This window comes from Anomalospiza imberbis, chromosome 6 (genome assembly GCF_031753505.1).
Source record: "Anomalospiza imberbis isolate Cuckoo-Finch-1a 21T00152 chromosome 6, ASM3175350v1, whole genome shotgun sequence".
NCBI lineage: Eukaryota > Metazoa > Chordata > Aves > Passeriformes > Viduidae > Anomalospiza > Anomalospiza imberbis.
The window spans coordinates 2,187,052-2,209,427 of record NC_089686.1 but is presented as its reverse complement, the minus strand read 5'-3'; the positions used below and the strand labels follow the sequence as shown (position 1 = coordinate 2,209,427).

General features: G+C 48.5%; 2 protein-coding genes across 3 annotated transcripts in view; one reads left to right on the top strand and one right to left on the bottom strand.

The window, feature by feature from the left end:
* Nucleotides 1–1,139: 1,139 nt before the first annotated feature.
* Nucleotides 1,140–16,894, top strand: SAV1 (salvador family WW domain containing protein 1). The gene is made up of 5 exons (XM_068194921.1): nucleotides 1,140–1,275; nucleotides 2,844–3,278; nucleotides 10,160–10,430; nucleotides 12,300–12,443; nucleotides 15,755–16,894. The coding sequence occupies exons 1-5, from the start codon at nucleotides 1,182–1,184 to the stop codon at nucleotides 15,954–15,956; spliced, it is 1,146 nt and encodes a 381-aa protein (XP_068051022.1). The 5' UTR covers nucleotides 1,140–1,181; the 3' UTR covers nucleotides 15,957–16,894.
* An 852-nt stretch (nucleotides 16,895–17,746) lies between these two features.
* Nucleotides 17,747–22,376, bottom strand: part of ATL1 (atlastin GTPase 1) — a 30,937-nt gene continuing 26,307 nt past the window's right edge. The window contains exon 13 of one of the 2 annotated variants that reach the window (XM_068194914.1): nucleotides 17,747–17,880. In XM_068194914.1, the coding sequence (XP_068051015.1) occupies nucleotides 17,770–17,880 (111 nt within the window). In that variant the 3' untranslated portion in view covers nucleotides 17,747–17,769. The remainder of the gene's footprint in view (nucleotides 17,881–22,376) is intronic. The other variant, XM_068194913.1, reaches the window with a different exon arrangement.

Below are 22,376 nucleotides of genomic sequence, written 5' to 3'. Positions count from 1 at the left end.
TCTATCCCAGGTTGCTCCAAGCCCTGTCCAACCTGGCCTGGGGCACTTCCAGGGATCCAGGGGCAGCCACCGCCTCTCTTCCCACGCATGTTGTAAACACTTAAGTAGTATCTGCAAGTTTATCAAAGGCATACACAGTAATGAAAAGGATGGTTTGACAGCTCTGAAAAAGTAGTTTCTTGCATTACAGAAGTATGAAATTGAAGTGTATAAAAGTGACGGGTAGTGAACACACCTTGGCTTAGGTTCAGTTCTTGGCTGTGTCCGGTCCCCGTGACACGAAACTGAGGGGCTGGAGCGTGTCCAGGGAAGGGAACGGAGCTGGAATTGGGTCTGGAGCTCCAGGAGAGGCTGAGGGAGCTGGGAAGGGGCTGGAGCCCCAGGAGAGGCTGAGGGAGCTGGGAAGGGAATGGAGCCCCAGGAGAGGCTGAGGGAGCTGGGAAGGGGCTCAGCCTGGAGAAAAGGAGGCTCAGGGGGGACCTTGTGGCTCTGCATAGCTCCTGACAGGAGAGGGCAGCTAGCTGGGAATTGGGCTGTGCTCCCAAGGGACAGGAGGAGAGGGAACGGCCTCAGGCTGTGCTCGGGGAGGTTTAAATGGGAGATCAGAGAACATTTCTCCACAGAAAGGGTCGTCAGGTAGCGGAAGGTGCTGCCCAGGGCGTGCCCATCCCTGGCGGTGCCCAAGGAAGGCCTGGATGTGGCCCTGCGTGCTCGGGGCCGGGGACAAGGTGGGCCATCGGGCCCAGCTTGGACTCGCTGACCTCGGAGGGCTTTTCCAGCCTCCGCGCTGCGGGGGTTCTGTCGCTCTGGCAATGCGGGGTTTCTGTTATCCCGGGCTTTTCCCTCACGCCGCCCTCTCTGTCGCGGCGGGCTCCCGCCGCCCCGCGAGGGGCCGCGCCCTCCCCGCCGCGCGGGGGCGCTGTGGCCGCGCCCCCTCCCCTGCGCTGCCCCGCGGCCGTCCCGGAGGGCGGCGGCCGCCGCCTTCCCACAACGCCCCGCGCGCCCGCCGCGGCCCCTCGGCGACCCCCGATCCCGATCCCGATCCCGGTCCCGGTCCCGGTCCCAGTCCCGGTCCCGGTCCCGGTCCCGGGGGCGGCCGGACCCCCCCCCCCCCCCCCCCGCCCTGCGGAGCGGGGAGCGGCGCCGGGCATGCGGGCGGTGGCGGCGGGCCGGGAGGTGGGATGCTGTCGCGGAAGAAGACGCGGACGGAGCTCTCCAAGCCGGGCGAGGTGCAGGGGAAGTACGTGAAGAAGGAGACGAGCCCGCTGCTGCGGAGTGAGTGTCAGGGGGGCCGGGGGCCGATCCCGAGGCCTTTGTGCGGGTCCCGCGGGCCCTGGAGCTGCGCGGCCTTGGCGGGGCGAGGGGTGTGAGCGGGAGTTATCCCTGTGCGTGCATCTCAGCGTTATTTCTGCCTGTAAATGTGTGATCAATGCTGCTGTGAGCCCTGGCAGATGACGGAGGGAAGTTAAGACTGAAAGGAAGCCCGAGTTTCAAAGGGAGCCCTGCACGCCTTGTTTCCACCGGGTGCTCGGCGTGACTTGGTGGTTCCTGTGGCTTTCACGGTTTTCTCAGCTTCAGCAGGCCGGGGTTCAGGCGCTGCGCAGCCGTGCTTTCTGGATGAAGCGAAGGGCTCTGGAGGCGAGGCGTGGCGGGGCTTGGAGCAGCCCGGCATGGGCAAGGTGTCCCTGTGGCACGGGCGGCAGCCCGGGGCGTTCTGCGGCTCCGTGAAGCCGAGAGCCCGCTCTCTCCAGAGCGGAGCGCTCGTCTGCCCCATCTGGGCGCTGTGGAACGACATAACTGTCCCGCCAGGCAGCTGCATAAAATCCCTGCGGAAGCAAACGCTCCGGGTCCCGTGCCCGGCTCAGCCTGGCGAGGCCGCCGGGGCTGCGCGCATCCTCCCGCGGCTCGGATGCCGCGGCCCTGCGCTCCCAGGGCGGGACACGACCCCACAAATACGCGCTGAGAGTGTGCTTAGGTTGGCTTCTGTTGGTCCTTGAAGACAACCCGACACTGAAACGGGTTTGTGTGCTAAGTAAATTTACTGCTGACGCCTTCTGGGGTGCGCCAGATTTTAACCGTGAGCTGTAGGACTTTATTAATAAAAGGTAATTAATGAGAGGAATAACCTCATTCTAAATGAAAGTTCTCATCCGTATTGATTTACCTGGAGGGAAACTACTTATTTACATCATGTTGAAAGTAAAAGTAGGGAGAGGAGGAATGTTTCACATACTGGAGGGAGGCAGTGAAATTCGAAAGGAGAAAGTGAGATATCTCAGATATCTCCCTGATAATTTGAGAACTTAATGCATATGGAATGACATCGTTTTTCTGGCTGAACTTTGTGACTTTGGGATTAGTGGGGGCAGCGTGAATTCTGTTTCTGTCTTGGATGCCTGTGGGCATTAACATCTTGTCGCTCCCAGTTTGTAAGGACAGCATTCCCAAAGAAGCAGTAGCCAAGATATGTGGATTTTTCTCGACCCTTCTCACAGAGAGATACAAACCCTGACTGATACAGCCACAGCACAGTGTGGGTGGTTTGGGGTTTTTTGTGGGTTTTTTGGTTGGTTTTTTTCTTCTTGTGTGGTTTTTTTGATGGGTTCGGGGTTGGTTTGTTTACTGCAGCTGCAGTTTTCCTGGCAGAACTGCTCAGTGGGTTCCTGCTGTGGGCTTGTGCTGGTTTCTGCTGCGCCAGGACACTCTGCAGCGTTACCACCACATTTGCACAGGTGTTAGCGGCTTCTGCACGTGAATTTCCTCAGCTTTAGTGCGTAAATCACCGTGGCTGGTCCCATACTGCTCCGGCAGAGTTCTCACTGCTCCTCCGTGCTCTCTGGCAGATCTGATGCCTTCCTTTATCCGCCACGGTCCGACCATTCCAAGACGAACCGATATCTGCCCTCCCGACTCCGCATCCTCTGCCTACGCCCCCGGCGGCGATGGGATGGTTTCCAGGAACCAGAGCTTCCTCCGAACTCCGGTGCAGAGGCCGCCTCACGAGATTATGAGGCGAGAAAGCAACAGACTGTCCGCTCCTTCCTACCTGGCCAGGAGTTTGGCGGAGGTGCCCAGGGAGTACGGCTCCTCCTCGCAGTCCTTCCTGGCCGAAGCCGCTCCCGGGCTGGAGAACGGCGACGCCGGAGCCCGGGGTTATTACTACGATCATTTCTACGATGCCCAGAGGAGACGGCAGCTGCACGAGGACTACAGGTATTATGAACACAACAGCGATCTTTTCCAGAGGATGTCCCAGAATCATGGGAGGCACACTTCAGGTAAGGATCCGTTGTTGCTTTTGTTAAAAATCCGGTTCTGGTGAGAGTTTGGGTGCAGAGATGTGTTTGGATGATCAGGATTGTGTTGGAGGTGTGTAGGACAGAGCTGCTTTTTCATGGCATTTCTGGGATTTGGGTAATTGGAATTGAGGGTTTGTTCACACATATCCAGAAAGGAAAAATAGACTTCAGCCAGGATTATTTTCTTCAATAAATGGAGTAAAGCCAAGCAAGTTTTGGGGTTTTTAATGCCAGGCATATGTACATCTCCTCTGCACATCAGTTGCTGGCTAGCAGGGAAATTTATTCATCGGGGGACATCTATTTTCATGATGTGGACAATAACCAACAGCTCTAAATTACAACATTGCAGCATTAGTATTATTATTATTACTGTTATTGTCATTAAATTTTAAGTATCATCTTATTACTTAATTTCATAGTTTGAATTTGACCTCAATAATTAAAATAATTCCTTATAAATAGTCATAGGGAGGAATGACTGTTTTGTGTAATTAGCAAACTGGCATATAGTTAGTGTTGAAATTGACTTCTTAATCCTCGACTCGTTTCTTTTAGCTTTTAAAATTGTTTGTAAATATGCACGTTCCCCCCTTAGTTTCACTGGAACTTGCCTTTGTTTCCTAAAACAAAGCAGCATAAGAAAGAAAAATCCATTAAATACTACTTTTCTGAAATATTTGACTCTGTATTTGATATTACAAAAACTATGCCCAAGGAGGAGTTTGAAACAAACATTTCAAACCTGCAAATAATATACCTTCAATGTGAAATACGTTGTCACTTGTAATCTGTAAACAAAGTAGTAATTAGTGTCTAATAAAATAAATCTCCTGTCTAGAAAAATAAATCTGCCAGGAAGAACATCAGCTTTTAATGCTGCTGACCTCGTGTGTGGGATTAGAACCTGTCAGTGCCTTGTGTCTTCTTCATCACAGAAACACTTCCATGAAAAATGGAAATGCCAGCCAGGAAATTCGGAAATGCTGGGGTTTAAGGCCTGCTACTCGAATCCTTTATTTTTCTAAATGTGAATATATCTGATCTACCTGGATTTTGTGTGCAAACCCTGCATCTCTGCCAGTTGTTGCTCCTCCAGCAGTCATTAAACATTTACCTGGTCCAGGTAACAGGCACTGGGAGTGTGTGCTGGGATATTTTAGGGGGGATTTCACAAACCACTTTAACCTTCAGAATTAAACAGCAGCTGTGTCTGCTGAGGAGATTCCCAGAAATGGAGCTCTAGCTTGGAAGTGGAGATTCATATATCAAATTTTTTAGAGGAGCTCCATGTGTTGCTCAACTGTAGCAAATTCTTCTTCCTAAATAGATTTTTTTCCTGCTGTGTGTTGACCTTAGCCCTGGAAATGATAAAGGAGCTGCTCCTGTTTGCTTGGTTTGGTCATTCACTCTCGTACTTTAATGTTTCATATTTTGAACAAATTCTGCACAGGTTTTGTGGTGGGTGAGTGTTTAACCTCATGCGCTCGTAGGGAGAGACAAAGGTGAGCCTTTCAATTGCCAGTGTTTTCCCTTTCCTCCATTTTTTTTCATCTCCATACGAACTCCTAAAGTCCTCTTTTCCTTTTTCTTAAAGAATTTTGTGGCCCAAAATAAGAAAATTTTAGGTTTTGTTACTTCCTTCATTTCACCATTAAGCTTCTTTTTATTTGAACCATCCATTGCTTTCACACCTTCAGTGTTTTCCTTGAGTTACTCAAATGTCTCTGTAATTCCTTGTTTATTTTTCTTGCATTTCCAGAGCCTGTTGATTTCACTGTCTTTGTCTAAATTACTTTTCTTTACTCGTCTCCATTGTTGTTTCTCTTCACTGAGATGCCAAAAAATGCCTGATGCCTGCAGTTCCAAATGAAAAGTCTGGTTTTTAGCTGGAGTTTGTAAATGCTGCCTTCTCCCCTTTCCCTCCTCTCCCACCCTCCCTCCAAAGGTGCCCTTGGTCAGTTCTGGTGTGTTCTGGGTGGATTCCCAAGGAAATGTTGCCTGGTGAACACGAGGTGTTCCTGCTTTGCTGGTACTCCATGGTGGTCACACTGAGATGCCATTTGGGAGCAGTCTGGGAGTGAAGAGGTGCCTGTGATTTTCAGCTTTCGTTCAAAACAGAGATTCTGCTCTTGTGATTTGGAGAGAAGTTGCAAACACGTTCTTATCAAGACTTCGGTGTCCAGCCAAGTCTTTAGGGCAGTGCTGTGGTTTTGCAGCAGTTGGTGTTTCAGCATTGTTTTAGTGTCCTTCCATGGGCATTTCTCCTTCAAGTCACGTTTTCTCTCTCACTGTGCTTCACTTCTACCATCTCCTCCTTTCCATATTTTCATTCAGTTTGTTTCTAATTACCAATTCAGTGCTGCTGATTTTCCTGACCAGTATTTTCTGTTGAGATACCTCCTGATTTTGTACGTTTAGCTACCTCTGTGGCATTTCTTGAATTTTTAATTTCTTTTTTTTTTTTTTTTAATTATTATTATAAGTGTCCTTTTCAAACTTTTAATTCTAAGAGACTTTACCTGTCTTTCCTCGCCATCTCTTTCCTCTCTTCTAGGTTAAAGTTTTGGGGAGGTCTGTGGTTGAAGTTATACCTACAGTGTAGATTGGAACTAACTTGTAACCAAGACCTCAGAGTTATTTGTACCTGTGTGAGCGGTAAGCTGAACCATTCTTCTGTGTCTATGAAAATTGCTGAGCTTGAAATCAACAATGTAAAGGCACTTGCTGGTGGTGGATTGTGATGAGTTCACTGGGATGTCGCAGGAGAAAAAACAATTTAACAGAGAATCCAGTGTGCTTTTGGTTCATCTGTTAAGTTGTACCCCTGAAAAACTTGTTTAATGTAAGAGCAAAATAAATACAGATTATGACATGAAGCCCATTCAGAGCTGAAATAGCCATATTTTTATTTTTCTGTGTGTACACTTCTCTCATTTTTAAACAGAAGGCAGTTCCTGCCTTTTTCTTCTTTTGTGCTGATTTTGCAGGAATTTTGCAGCGTAATTCTTGACACTTTCAGAGTTCTTCCTGTCTTTTCCTATTTGTGAATTTGTGCTTGCTTGGAACGCCCCATTCCCTCCAACAAGAGAGTTGCTTGTGCTCAGGGAGCTCCTTCAGATGCTTTGGAGTGGGTTAGGAAAGCCTGGGACCTGCAGAGTTGGCCAAACAGGAGAGTTATTGAAACTTCTTGTTATTTTATTATTACTTACTCTTTTAAAATTAAACAGTTTGTTCATCTTCTCTTCCTGCTCTTCACCCTGCTCTGATGAGGGGAAGGGAGAGGATTTTGGCATCCTGAAAAAAGGCTCTCAGGACAATTGGGCTAATTAAAGACAAATACAGTTTTGTAAGATTTGTTCTTCAACACTTTGGAAATTTGGGAGAAGTCACTTGCGGGGAGTTCCTGGGCTCTGAAATGTCTCTGCATTTTCTATCCAAGTGGAACTTTCTCCTCTGGTTTTGCTCTTTGCCCTTTTTGCTGGTGATGGGATTTCTCTGCTGCCCTTCCTACCTGCCTGGAAATCTTTGCTCCAGTGGGCTTGGACTTCTTTCCAGGAAGAGTTCCCTCAGAAAAAAACCCTTTTGCTGTGAAAGCACTGACATCATTTCCAGTTCCTTTGCTCCTTCCTAAACACAGCTTCCCTGAGTGAAGAACACACTGGAGATTGTTCACACTTGTGACTTTATTAAGATTTGTAAGAGAAGGAACTTTTTGCATGGATAAAGTGCACTGGAATGTGCTGCTCAAAGTTAAAATTGGTAATTCAAGACCTTAAATTGAAGATACTGGATTTTAGAAATGGAAGGAAAATTAAAGCCTCAGTTTCAATGTTGATATTCCTTAAAAGCAACAGCTGAACCAAAAAACACCCTGTTATCTAATATATTATATTATATTATAATATAAGAATATAAACAGACTTACCAGAGGAGGCTTGACAAGCTTGAAAGAGACCTTTTGAAAAGGTTTTACAAATGCATACGTTTAAATTAATTGTTGACCATCCTTGAGATTTGATAGTGCCACTCCAGAGAGTGCTCATCCCTAAGCAGGGGAAAGGAGACATTTGGAAAAGGGGGATATTGGATATTTTAAACAACTCTTTCTTGGGAAAGCAGGAAGAATGAGAATTTTTGTCTTGTTACAGCTAAAAATGTGTGAGTAAGAAAATCCTGAGAGTTACAGTGAACATGCTCAGTTTATCTTGTGCTAGGAATCACATCCTCCATCCCAGGAAAATCCCAAGATTCACACCAAATGTTTGGATAAAAACTGTTCAGTTTTTCTGTTTGGGATACATAAATCTGGTGCCAGCCCCAGTCCAGGGAATATTCCTGGTGCTTGCTGGAAAATCCTGTGTGGAGCTTTGGGCTGCTGTGAAAATGCTCTGGGGCTCAGACTTCACCTGGAATTTAAATGCAGAAAATGTCATTCCATGAAATTTGCCATGGAAAAGGCAGTCCATGGATTTAGGCTGTCTTGGAATTTTCTTCTTTGGGTTATACTTCGGAAAACATCCCATAGGAATTTACTCTTCCAAGTGTTGTGTAGTTGAAATTACAGGTGTGTGTGTATATATATAAAAGTTAATTTTCCTCTTCTCTTACTGTTCAAAACCATAGAAGGAGATTTTCTCTTATGTGTCTATCCATCCTCCCACAATGGAACATCTGAGGTTTATCAGGAACACCAACAGACAATTTCTTTTGATCTCTAAAAATAATTTTATAGGAAAAAAAAATGTCTAAATTGTACTAATTGTTGATTTTCATGCCACAGTGGTTGATGGCTTTAAGGCCCTATGAATATCAACATCTTAAAACTTCCAGCGCAGAGAATATTCCAACATAATCTGTGATAGAGGGGAAAAAATGATAGTTACAACCATCAGTTTATAAGTCTGGCCTTCGATTTCAGGTCCGTGGAATATTGTTCAAAACTGGCAATTCCTACATCTGCACGGGTTTATTTTAACGGTTTGGCTCTGCTTCTTCATATATGAAATGGAAATGGCAAAAAGAATGAGTAGAATATTTGTGATCTGGTGTTATTTTTGTTCTTTGCATCTTGGAGATTAAAAATAAGCTGGCATTGGGAGAATCCATGTGTCAGGAAAACTTCAGTGCGGAGGATGGCACCTCTTCCAAATGTTGGGAAGCATTAACCTGGACCTTTAGTAAAAAGAATTATCTATGGATTTGAGGCCAGAGTTGAAGGAGGAGGAAGCATAAGAAAAATACAGGGATGTGCAGGTTTTAACAGTAAACGGAAAAATAGGAATTTTCCCCCCCCCCAGTGAAGTTTGTGTGTTCAGCTCTCCTGGCAGTGATGATTTAACAGTCACTATTTCCACATCCACGAAATCACATCCCAGAGCTTCAGCTAATGGGGGACAAATTGGGATTTGTTTAACCCAAGCATTTTCAAGAAGCTGAAATATTTCTATTTTGTCAGTGGCATGAGGGGCTGAGCCAGCTTCCCTGCCCCAGCCCTTCCAAAGGTCAGGAAGCCTCCAGAGGTTTCTTTTCTCTGGAATTAAGGTCTAGGTTGTTCAGTCCCAGTTAAAGATGGACACAGCCATCAGCTTCCCTGTATAATGCTGACAAACAGGTAAGTACTGACACAAGAGGAAATCCTCTAAGGCCAAGCAGTTCAGAACATGACAAGGCTGGAAAAGGTTCATGGATGAGCGCAGAGTTTTAAAGGAGGATGTTTGTGAGGGGGGGGGGGTTAATTTATTTGTTATTTATCCGGTTTTGGAGCCTTGCTGTAACTTTATTTTCAAATATTATAATCTCTTAGGATGTAGCTCACCCAGGTTTCAGGCTGTCATTTGAGATGAGAGAGACTCTGCCTGTCCCTTCTCTCAGAAAATGACCACACAAAAAGGTTATTCCTGAAAAAAAGGAGGAGGGGGTGTATTCCTGTCAGTAAATGTGTGTGGGGAGGTGATTTCTGGCTTGTAAAAAAGTGGGGAAAGTGGCTCCCAAACCCCTTCTGCTGGCTGTGGGAAATAGTAACACACAAACTAGTGCTGATGGGGTTGAATGGATGCATTTGGCTGTGGGATGAAAAGATAATTGGAATGTTCATTAAAACTAGATGGTCTTGAACTGTGGGACTGTGAGGGACTGGAGGGAACTCCCTAAAATGAATTTTAAAAGAGAGTTGAATTGAGCCCAGCACATCCAGCAGGTAGCAAATTCCCAGGGATGGAAAGAAACCTGCAAAATTCTTGAATGTGTCACTGGGTGTTTGTGGTTGGGTGTCTTGGGGGTGCTTTTTAATGAGTTTTCTGGCTTTTATTCCTTCCCGAGTGTCCCTGGGGAGGGATGGGAAGGAGCTGTTTCTGAGGCATCTCTCACCATCCAGCTGCTAGTCTGTAAAACCTCTCTGTGTGTTACAACAAATGACATATTTCAAAGGGCTGGTGAGCAGTCTCTTAAATCTAGTGACGGGTAAATCCCAAATGTGCTCTGTTTCCAGGGAAAAGGTGGGAATTTAATCTGCTGCTGATTCCTGGCAGCTCTTGGAGCCCAGCCCTGCTTGTCCCTCCTCTCTTGTTCTACCTCATCCTGTTGCTGGTCTTGACTGGTTCACCTAAAAGGCTTTGTTAGGACTCAGTGATTTTTCTGGATAGTTTTAATTTCTGACTTTAACTTCTTGGGTTTTTTCTTTTTTTTTTGGTTGATAAATGAACTTTAATTTTTTTTTTGTTTGGTTGGTTGTTTTGGGGTTTTTTTAAGTTTTTGTTGTTGTTGTTGTTGTTGATAAATGAAGCAGCCATAACAATTTATTAACAGAAATCATAATTTCTGTAAATCTTCCCCTAAACCCCGATCTCCATTTGTTTTAGGCATCGGGAGAGTTGCTGCTACATCTTTAGGAAACTTAACAAATCACAGTTCTGAAGATTTACCTCTTCCTCCTGGCTGGTCAGTGGACTGGACCATCAGAGGAAGGAAATACTACATCGATCACAACACCAACACCACCCACTGGAGCCACCCCCTGGAGCGGGAGGGGCTCCCGCCGGGCTGGGAGCGCGTCGAGTCCGCCGAGTTCGGGGTTTACTACGTGGATCACATCAACAAAAGGGCTCAGTACAAACACCCCTGTGCTCCCAGGTGAGCCTCCCTCCTTCCCTGCCCCCCGGGTCCTTGGTCCAGGCAGGAGCTGGGTTTGCATCAAATGCAGCAGGGAAAAACAAATCAAAAAATCTTACTTTCGGCTTGGCCGGTTCTCAGGGAGGGTTTTAGGAGAAGTTCGGGTTTTGTCTCGTGGTGCTGAAGTTTAGAAGCAGGGTATCGCTCCTGGATGAAACAAAGCAGCTCTGCAGCTCTCAGTAAAACAGCAAAGTTGCTGAGAAGAGAATTGAGCTGCACACTGAAGGAAACTTGGTCTGATGTGCCTGGAGATGCTCTGGACATCTGAAATGGAATTGAATCTTGTCTGGAATGAAAGTGGGTATTTCGGGCACTCGTAATTTCAAAGTAAAATAAAACTAATGCGCACCAAATGCAATGCTAATTGTTAATATACGCCAAAGCCAACTGTTAATTGCTAATGCACACCAAATCTAACAGTTAATTGTCAATACACACCAAATGCAATGCTAATTGTTAATATACACCAAATCTAACAGTTAATTGTTAATACACACCAAATCAAATGCGAATTGTTAATATACACCAAATCTAACAGTTAATTGTCAATACACACCAAATTAACTGTTAATTGTTAATACACACCAAATTAACAGTTAATTGTTAATATACACCAAATCTAACAGTTAATTGTCAATACACACCAAATCCAATGCTAATTGTTAATATACACCAAATCCAACTGTTAATTGTTAATATACACCAAATCTAACAGTTAATTGTTAATACACACCAAATCTAACAGTTAATTGTTAATATACACCAAATCTAACAGTTAATTGTTAATACGCACCAAATTAACAGTTAATTGTTAATATGCACCAAATCTAACAGTTAATTGTTAATACACACCAAATCTAACAGTTAATTGTTAATACACACCAAATTAACAGTTAATTGTTAATACACACCAAATTAACAGTTAATTGTTAATATACACCAAATCCAATGCTAATTGTTAATATACACCAAATTAACAGTTAATTGTTAATACACACCATATTAACAGTTAATTGTTAATATACACCAAATCTAACAGTTAATTGTTAATACACACCAAATCTAACAGTTAATTGTTAATATACACCAAATCCAACTGTTAATTGCTAATGCACACCAAATCTAACAGTTAATTGCTAATGCACACCAAATCTAACAGTTAATTGCTAATGCACACCAAATCCAACGGTTAATTGTTAATATACACCAAATTAACAGTTAATTGTTAATACACACCATATTAACAGTTAATTGTCAATACACACCAAATCCAACTGTTAATTGCTAATGCACACCAAATCTAACAGTTAATTGCTAATGCACACCAAATCCCACGGTTAATTGTTAATATACACCAAATTAACAGTTAATTGTTAATACACACCAAATTAACAGTTAATTGTCAATACACACTAAATCCAGCTGTTAATTGTTAAATTGTCAATCCAGATGGTTAATTTCTGCTGATACCCAGGAAGAGAAAGTTCTTCAACTTGTGGCACAAAAGATAAATCTATGGGGCTGTCTTTAAATGGAGTAATTGTGATCAGCTGCTGCCTGAGTACATCCGTTCTAACGTGTTGAATGGTGGATTGTATGAGTGAGTTCTTTTTCAGTGTTCTAAACAGCTCCAGTGCTTTGTTGTGCTCTGCTGAGTGGGGCTAGGTGAATTTCACCAGAACAGCAGCAGGTTGCTCAGTGCAGGCCCCACGAGAGGCTGCAGCAGCAGGCCCTGCAGTGCTGGGGCTGTGTACAGTGTTCAGCAGGGCCTGAGCGCAGTGTGTGCAGGGTGCTTGGAGGTGACGCTGTGCCTGTCCCTGTCCCTTGCAGCGTTCCCCGTTACGATCAGCCGCCCCCCGTGTCCTACCAGCCGCAGCCCCCGGAGAGGAGCCAACCCCTGCTGGTCCCTGCCAACCCCTACCACAGTGCTGAGATCCCTGACTGGCTGCAGGTCTACGCCAGGGCTCCCGTCAAGTGAGATTCTGCCTTTTCTTTTTCTGCTTTTCACTCTGAAAATTAAAAAAAAAAAAAAATTGAATTTCTGCGGCTGACTGCAGAGCTTGTGCTGTATTTGGATTTTAGGGCTGAGGTTGACAGCACGAGGGAGTTGTACCAAATGTTTATCACATTAATTTGCTTTCTTTCAGGCATTTCTTGAAGTGATCACTTTGTGCAGCTCCCACAACTGGCAGAAAGCTCTGTCAGAGAGTGAAGGATGTGTTTTGCTTTCAGAGTATCTACATGAGTGGTACCACGTGCTCAGAAAATATGTGAAACATTTTTAGGGTGGAACTTCCTCATGTCTCTTTTATTTCTTTTTAAACAGCACAGCTTTTCCCTCAGCTTTAAGAGTTTTTAATCACAGAATCATGAAATTGTTTGTGTTGGAAGGAACTTAAAAATCATCCAGTCCCGCCCCCCTCCATGGGCAGGGACACCTTCCACCATCCCAGGCTGCTCCAAGCCTCCTCCAGCCTGGCCTTGGGCACTTCCAGGGATCCAGGGGCAGCCCCAGCTGCTCTGGGCACCCTGTGCCAGGGCCTGCCCACCCTCACAGAGAACCATTTCTTCCTAATATCCAACTAAATTTACCTTTTTCCAGCTTAAAGCCATTCCCCTTGTCCTTCCCTCTATCCTTTGTCCAAAGTCCCTTTCCAGCTCCTTTGGAGCCCCTTTAGGCCAAATGCTGGCTGACATCTATATTTCTATTCCTATATTTCTGTTCAAGAAATTGAGTTAAAAACTAAAGGGTGATAAAAACTCATTTTGTCAAAAAAAAAACAAAACTGCTGCAGGAACGGAGTCTCCTCCAAAAAAAGGTTTGAGTCAGCATTAAGAAACGAGATTTTCTAATGGGTGCAGCTCTGCAGAACAGTAACAGTGAATAGAAAGCAATAAAAATCCCAAATGTGGTGTAAGAATTACTAAATCATGTGCTATTCATAAGGAGAATATGGAGAAACTCAGTTTTACAGCAGTGAGGTCAGTCTAACTGCAAATTCAAGCTGTGGTGTTCAGTGACTTCCACTGAAAAAATTCTCTTTTTTTATCACCCGCTCCTAGTAACTACAATTTGAATGAGTTTTATTACTTCTTGTGACTGCTGGGTTTGCCAGCAGCCCAGAAAGATTTCAGCTGCCCTAAAATCCCCCAGTACACGAGGCTCCAGACTCAGTTCCTGTAGCCTGTAGGATTTGTTTCCTAGAAACACTTCCAGGTTTTGGCTGCAGATCCATTCCTTTATTTAGGTCTTTGGCACATCCAGACAATGTCAATTTCAATAGTTCAGCCTGTGGTGTGTGGATTATTTTGGGTATTTTCATGAAACTTGAGAAACAAACATAACACACATTAAACAATTCATCAGGGATTTCTTTATAGCAAGTAGGCTGAGACAAACTTCTAAATTTTTAACTGGAAGCACAGTTTTGCACTGAAATAATTGGTTTTATTTTGTCATGATTTGTTACTTACCCCTGGCTCTGTAAATCGATTTAGCTGTAAAGCCCAGTTGTTTTTGTTCAGAGGAGTAGATAATTATGGAAAAAATAAGAATATTAGATTTTGTTTTAACAAATTCCTCTAGAGGATAAGAATTAGGGTTAGAAAAAGCCTGATAGAGAGTCCAGGATGTGTTAACCAAAATAATCTTTGTTTATAGGAAAAAAATTCCTTCCTGTGAGGGCGGGGAGGCTCCTGATGAGTGGGAAGGGAGAAGGAGGGAATGGTGTTGTCCAGCAATCCAGAGGTGCTCCCAAAGGTGGCTGTGCCTGGAAACCTTCAACCCTCTTTGCCAGTACAGAGCTCAAACTCCAAACAGCTGAAATGTGTTATTTCTCTTTTCACGGGGGGAAAAATGATTTTAGTAGTGCAGCCCTGTCAGAATCAGGGATAACTTTAATACAGAAGCTGTGAAAAGTTTTAATGAAATCCTTAAAATTCCACAGAGCATCTTTGGAAGTCACCTGCATGTCCTGGTGCTTCTGTGATGCCTCTGGAATGTGACTTTCAGTGGGGAGTACACTTCATTTCCATAAACCCACTGATATTTCAGCCTCAGCCTCCACTCAGGTGAATCCATCTCCTCCTGTGCCTCAGCTGCATCAAATAACAAACTCTGTTAATTCCACGAGTTTCTCCTGTTCTGCAATAGTCAGAGCAGTCAGCTCCCCATTTGCAAGCGAAGGAAAGCAGATTTTGGGTGGGTTGTGTGAGGAAAAAGCAGGAAAGGAGGGTAGGGCAGCGAGGGTGGAACCACACCAGGGTTTGCATTCAATATCTGTTGTGGATTATTGCTGCTAATTAACCAGGAGGGGTTAATTGGAGAGGTTAAGCAGCCAGGAACACTCATTACAGCTGGATTGGGAACAGCTGATGGGGAGGGAAGGCCAGCAGTGTCCCATCTTTGGGAGGGACCTGAGCTGCTGAAATAATGCATTTTTCTGTGTTACTCTGATTTTAACAGACGTTTTACAGTAAATATTCCAGGTGTGTTGTGAATGCAGTTGCTGTTCAATGCTTCCAAAATGCATTTCCATAGAATCCCAGAGTGGTTTGGTGTGGAAGGGACTTTAAAAGCATCCCATCCCATCCTGCCATGGCAGGGACACCTCCCACTGTCCCAGGCTGCTCCGAGCCCCAATGTCCAGCCTGGCCTTGGGCACTGCCAGGGATGCAGGGGCAGCCCCAGCTGCTCTGGGCAGCCTTCAACCCCCACAGGGCACAATTCCTCCCCAGCATCCCATCCATCCCTGCCCTCTGGACGAGCAGGGACACGTTTGGCTATCCCAGGCTGCTCCAAGCCCAATCCAACCTGACCTGGGACACTTCCAAGGATTCAGGGGCAGCCACAGCTGCTCTGGGCACCCTGTGCCAGGGCCTCCCCACTCTCAGCCAAGAATTCCTTCCCAATCTCCCATCCATCCCTGCCCTCTGGCAGTGGGAGCCATTCCCTGGGTCCTGTCCCTCCATCCCTTGTCCCCAGTCCCTCTCCAGCTCTCCTGGAGCCCCTTCAGGCCCTGCAAGGGCTCTGAGCTCTCCCTGGAGCTTCTCCTCTCCAGGTGAGCACCCCCAGCTCTCCTGGCTGTGTTTCCCTGTGCTGGTTTATTCTGGTCACTTAGGGGCATCTCCTGCATTCCTGGAGTTCTCTGGTGTGTTGGGAGGGACTGTGATGTGTCTCCAGCCCATTCCCAAACACAACTCCACCTTTTGGGGTCAGTCCCCTAAAAGGAGCTCATCCGGCCCCTCCTGGAGACGCGTGTCTCTGATCCTCCGCCTCCCCCTAGGTACGACCACATCCTGAAGTGGGAGCTGTTCCAGCTGGCCGACCTGGACACGTACCAGGGCATGCTGAAGCTGCTGTTCATGAAGGAGCTGGAGCGCATCGTGAAGCTCTACGAGGCCTACAGGCAGGCGCTGCTGTCGGAGCTGGAGCAGCGGCAGCAGCGGCAGCAGTGGTACGCGCAGCAGCACGGCGCCAACTACTGAGCAGGCCCTGCCCACACACAAACTCTGAAAGGAACAGTGCTTTTGGTGAAAAGGCAGCTTATTTTTGTTGACGTTGCACCTTTGTTATTATGCTCTTGAATATTTTTCTACATGTATTATGTGTTGTTTATAAAAAGTGGGAATTGTTTGTTACTCTTTTTTGCCGGGAGTAGTTTGTTATCCTGAGAAACCAGCAGTTCCATCGGTCCCCTGAGCCTTGATCTCTTGCCTACGGTCAGCTGCAGTATTAAAAGCTGGCTGTGTGTTTTTTAAGGGCAATAGATGCAACTGTCACGTCCTGGCTTCCAATCGTGTTCCAAATCCAGATGCCTCGTTCAGGGTGTTTCCCTGGGGATTTGGGATCCCTGTCCTGAGAGAGAGCTCTGCTCTTTGTTTACAGCTTTAATGTACAGAACCAGCCCCGGGCCCGTTCAGTCACACCAGGAGCTGATTTCACCCTTCGGATCCGAGCGCTTCGCGGAGGCGAAGCCTGAGTTGCCTTATTTTTTACTTTAGCTCATTAGTACTCCAGATTTACTCCTCACTTTCACACAGATTACTCGGAGGGGGAACACTTGTACCTTCCTAAAGACCAAGATCCCTAAGCAGAGTGTTTTGATCCTGCATTTCCCAAAACCTGACCCGCTCCAGTGCAAAGGCAGTCGCATTGTCTGACCCACTGTGCCACCCCAGGGGGAAAATCAGGGATGTAACAGCAATTACTGTTTTGGTTTTTTTTAATGAGCTTTTGTCTTAAAGCTCCTCACTTGGGGAAAATCTTTAATTGTCCAGTTTCCCTCTCCAGTAATTTCATTTGGTTCATTAATTGTCCTGATATGTTATTTATGGGTTCTTTTCAGTGCAATAAACACTGCAGACAAAAAAGTACATTTCTTGTAAATCCTATCAATCCAATAAAAATCATTTTGTTCGATGAATGAAGGGTTTGTGTGACTGATTTGTGGCCTTTTAGAACATCAAATAAACCATTCTTAGCAGCAGTAAAAGCCCCATGGGCTTGAGATGATCGAACCCTGGGTCTGTCAGTGGATAAATGACCCTCAAAACACCAACTCTGAAATCCCAAATCAAACCAGACAAGTAAAAATCCCCAGGGGAGAAGCTTTTGCCTAGATAATAAATAACTTTTCCCCATAGAACCAACTTCTTAGGAACCAAAAGCAAACTTTAATAGTCTGACAATAAAAGAATAGAACTGTACCACACGTCCTATGCACTATCATGGATAAATATGTACAGAAATACAGAGAAACTTCCTCCAGCACAGCTACAAAGTGACACTTTGTGCAGACAAACAGAAACGGTTCCTCACAGCACCGGAACAGACCATAGCAGAAGTGCCCTTACAGTGTCTGATAAAGCAAGTTAATACACTTTAATCATGTTCATGTAATTAAACAGTTAAACGAAGGGAAAAAAAAAAAAAAAAACGTGGTTACATGTTATAACTTCTTCAAGTACCTGAAATAAATTGGCTTTTGGATAAGCTTCGGCCGTTTTAGTTGCGGTATCACGTAAATTATCGTTTCCTCAGTGGTGACTAATTAAGAAGGGGGAAATAAGGCTTCGTAAATGAGCTGGGAGTCGCTGGCTATGACGAACCAAAGCTCTGGCTGCGGCAGCGCCGTATGTACACAGGGACGGGACGCATCCGTGCCGGCCCTGCCCCGGCGGGACCGCTGGCCCGGCTCCCGGCGGGCTCGGGGACGGAGGCGGCGATGCGAGCGGAGCCGGCCGCGCCTCGGCGGGGCAGGGCTGTGCCGCGGCGGGGCTGCGCCGGGAGCGGGCGCCGCTACTCCTTCTTGCCGTCCGAGCCCTCGGCGGGCGCGGCGCGCGGCGCGGGGAAGGCGTGCTGGTACAGGTGTCTGTGCGTGGCGGCCGCGCTGTACAGCTTGTACAAGGCCTGCGGAGAGACGGGCACTGAGCGGCCCCTTCCCAACCCGGGGAGGCCCAAACTGGGGAGTCCCAAACCGGGGAGTCCCGATCCCGGGGAGTCCCAAAACCCGGGGAGACCCAAACCGGGGAGTCCCAAACCGGGGAGTCCCAACCCGGGGAGTCCCAAAACTGGGGAGTCCCAAACCCGGGGAGTCCCAAACCCGGGGAGTCCCAATCCCGGCGAGTCCCAAATGTGGGGAGTCCCAAACCGGGGAGTCCCAAAACTGGGGAGTCCCAAAACTGGGGAGTCCCAACCCCGGGGAGTCCCAAACCGGGGAGTCCCAAACCAGGGAGTATCAAAACTGGGGAGTCCCGATCCCGGGGAGTCCCAAACCGAGGAGTCCCAAAACTGGGGAGTCCCAAACCGAGGAGTATCAAAACTGGGGAGTCCCGATCCCGGGGAATCCCAAACCGGGGAGTCCCAAACCGAGGAGTCCCAAAACTGGGGAGTCCCAAAACTGGGGAGTCCGAGGTGTCCCAAAACTGGGGAGTCCCGATCCCCGGGAGTACCAAACCGAGGAGTCCCAAACCGGGGAGTCCCAAAACTGGGGAGTCCCAAACCCGGGGAGTCCCAAAACCGGGGAGTCCCGATCCCGGGGAGTCCCAAAACTGGGGAGTCCCAAAACTGGGGAGTCCCGATCCCGGCGAATCCCAAATGTGGGGAGTCCCAAACCGGGGAGTCCCAAACCCGGGGAGTCCCAAAACTGGGGAGTCCCAAAACTGGGGAGTCCCAAAACTGGGGAGTCCCGATCCCGGGGAGTCCCAAAACTGGGGAGTCCCGATCCCGGGGAGTCCCAAAACTGGGGAGTCCCGATCCCGGGGAGTCCCGATCCCGGGGAGTCCCAAATGTGGGGAGTCCCAAACCAGGGAGTCCCAAAACTGGGGAGGCCCGATCCCGGGGAGTCCCAAACCGGGGAGTCCCAAACCGAGGAGTCCCAAAACTGGGGAGTCCCGATCCCGGGGAGTCCCGACCCCGGGGAGTCCCAAACCCGGGGAGTCCCGATCCCGGGGAGTCCCAAACCGGGGAGTCCCAAAACTGGGGAGTCCCAAACCGAGGAGTATCAAAACTGGGGAGTCCCAATCCCAGGGAATCCCAAACCAGGAAGTCCCAAAACTGGGGAGTCCCAAACCTGGGGAGTCCCAAACCGGGGAGTCCCGATCCTGGGGAATCCCAAAGCGGGGAGTCCCAAACCCGGGGAATCCCAAAACTGGGGAATTCTGATCTCAGGAAATACCAAACCCGGGGAATCCCGATCCCGGGGAATCCCAAAGCTGGGGAATCCTGATCCCAGGGAATCCCAAAACTGGGGAATCCCAAAACTGGGGAATCCTGATCCCAGGGAATCCCAAAACTGGGGAATTCTGATCTCAGGGAATACCAAACCAGAGGAATTCTGATCTCAGGGAATCCCAAACCCAAAGAATCCTGATCCCAGGGAATCCCAAAATTGGGGAATTCTGTTCTCAGGAAATCCCGATCCCAGGGAATCCCAAACCCAGGGAATCCTGAACCCGGAGAATCCTTATCCCAGGGAATCCCAAACCTGGGGAATTCTGATCTCAGGGAATTCTGATCGCAGGGAATCACAAACCTTGAGAATCCCAAACCCAGGGAAGGAATTCTGATCCCAGGGAATCACAAACCTCACAAATCCCAAACCCAGGGAAGGCATTCTGATCCCAGGGAATCCCGATCCATCCCAGCCCTCCACGTGTTCTGTGCACAGCGCGGTTGGCTCAAGCGTCCAACACACGAAGGGCTCCAGCTCACGGGTTTAGGACCAGAGGGAAGGGCTGGAGCTGTGCCAGGGGAGGTTTGGGTTGGATCTCAGGGAAAGGTTCTTCCCCAGAGGTGCTGGCACTGCCCAGGCTCCCCAGGGAACGGGCACGGCCCCGAGGCTGCCAGAGCTCCAGGAGCCTTTGGACAGCGCTGCCAGGGATGCCCAGGGTGGGGCTGTTGGGGGTCTGGGCAGGGCCAGGGGCTGGACTCTGATCCCTGTGGGTCCCTTCCAGCTCAGGGAATTCTGTGACTCTACAGTCCCAGTTTTTCAAGCACCTCATCCCCTGAGCTGTATAAATCATTCATTTGGGGTTGTTTTCCCTGCGTGTTTCACAGTTTGGGTTCCTGCAGCCTCAGCTCCGAAATTGCCTCAGCCCCAGGGCTGGGGGTGGGAGGGGTCCTTGTCCCCATCATTTTCCTGCAGATGATGTGGATTTTTTCCTTCTGATTTTACCGTTTTCCGTTTGTCCTGGAGCCAGGCCAGGCTCAGAACAGGCGGCAGCGGCTGCGGGGCTGCACTTCCCACATGGAACTGACAGCACAGCACCCACAGGGCCGGGCGCAGGCTCTGACCCAGGTGAGTGACACCCCTCACATCCCTCCCTGCCTCTTCCCCAAACGGCACAGGAGGTGCCAGGACACGGCTCTGGCTGCAGAGGACTTGGTGTGACCAATTGTCACAACTCTGACGTCGCCACTTCAAATGAACTTGTCCTTGGGTGAGGAGAAAACCAACGCAAATCCCATCAGTTCCTGCTGGGGACTGCTGGCAAGGCAGGAGTAGCTCTGGAAGGGGTGGGAAGAGGCACCTGAGCAGCAGGACCCCACACACTGACAGGGAGACGAGTTCCCCGTGTGCTCGGGGGGTGCATGGAGCAGGAGAGGCTGAAGGGGCAGTGAGGAGGAGGAGGGGAGGATGAGATGCCTCCAGAGGTGGCCAAGAGGATGCTGATCCCATCCCAAACAGGTTTTTGGGAACAGAAGCGATGCTTTGGGATTGTTTGGGAACACAGTGGACAGGCAGAAGAGACTTCACACAGCTTCTCTGCTTGTCTTTCTTGAAAGCTCACCTCCAAGCCCCATCTAGGTGACCCTGAGGTATTTGGTGCTATTTTGGAGGGTTTGTGATGCCAAAGCAGTCCCACGGTGCTCATTTTTACATGGCAGGGGTGGTTCAACACCTCATGCCCAGCAAATCCTGTGTTCTGCCTCTGGTACCCCTGAGGTACCAAAGGAGCACCCTGGCTGCTGGGAAGGATGAGGGATGAGGGATGGGATGGTTTTCAACAGCTTGAATTTCTTCTAAAGAAACTCCCCCCAGAACTCACCCAGTGGCTCAGGAGGTGGCACTGCCAGCTGGAGCTGGCTGGATTTGGTGACACCGGAAAACATGGAAATGGTGCCACACCTGGGCCAGGCTGGGGAGGCCCTTGGATCCAGAGTTACAACAAATAATGCCCATGTGCAGGAAATTTGCCTTTTTTTGTTTAATCAGATCCTGGTGAGGCTCTGCCCTGGAACATTCCAGGAGCTCACGCTGGGATCCTGCGGTGCTGGGCAGGAGGAGCACAGGGAGCTGGGCACACACAGAGCTGCTGTGGCTGTGATGGACCAGGATCCCAGAACGGACTGGGATGGAAGGGATCCCTAAAAACCATTTAGTTCCAATCCCCCTGGAACGAGCAGGGACACGTTTGGCTATCCCAGGCTGCTCCAAGCCCAATCCAACCTGACCTGGGACACTTCCAGGGATCCAGAGGCAGCCACATCTGCTCTGGGCACCCTGTGCCAGGGCCTCCCCACTCTCAGCCAAGAATTCCTTCCCAATCTCCCACCCATCCCTGCCCTCTGGCAGTGGGAGCCATTCCCTGTGTCCTGTCCCTCCATCCCTTGTCCCCAGTCCCTCTCCAGCTCTCCTGGAGCCTCTTTGGGCCCTGCAAGGGGCTCTGAGCTCTCCCTGGAGCTTCTCCTCTCCAGAGGAACATTCCCAGCTCTCCCAGCCTGGCTCCAGGGCAGAGGAACTCCAGCCCTGGGAGCAGCTCCACGGTTGTTCCAGCAGCTCCAGGTCCCTCTGATGTTGGAGCCCAGGGCTGGAGGCAGCTCTGCAGGTGGGGTCTCACCTGAGTGGGGCAGAATCTCCCTCTCTCATCCAGGTTTTCCTGTTCCTGGAAGGCCTGGACAGGGACCATTTCCCCTCAGAGCAGCTGCCCTGCCGTGCTGGGAGAGCAGGATTGCATTCCCTGTGCTGCCCAGGGAGGTGCTGGGGGATGGAGGAGCTGTGCCCTCTGGGCTCTGCATTCAGCTCAATCCAATATGGGGTGGTTTTTCCCAAAAAACAACACCCACAGCAGTTCCAGCAGCACAGAGAGGCCTGGCCAGGCATGGGGGCTCCCGAGCTGTCCCTGCCTGCACCTGCACAGCTGGTGCTCCAAAACAATCTGGGGTCTGGGTTTGACCTCCTGGCACAACAGGAAAATCCCCAAACACAACTGATGGGAGAAAGATGAAAATCCCCATCGTGTCCTGACACTCCCCACCCAAATCTCTCTCCCACTTGGCTCCTGCAGCACAGTGCCCACATCCACACCCTTCCCCAGGCATCTGGATCCCAGAGAACAGCCAGAGCCAGCAGCTGCTGCCCAGAGCCCTCGTGACTCCCATCCTCCAGCAGCCCAAAGATGCTT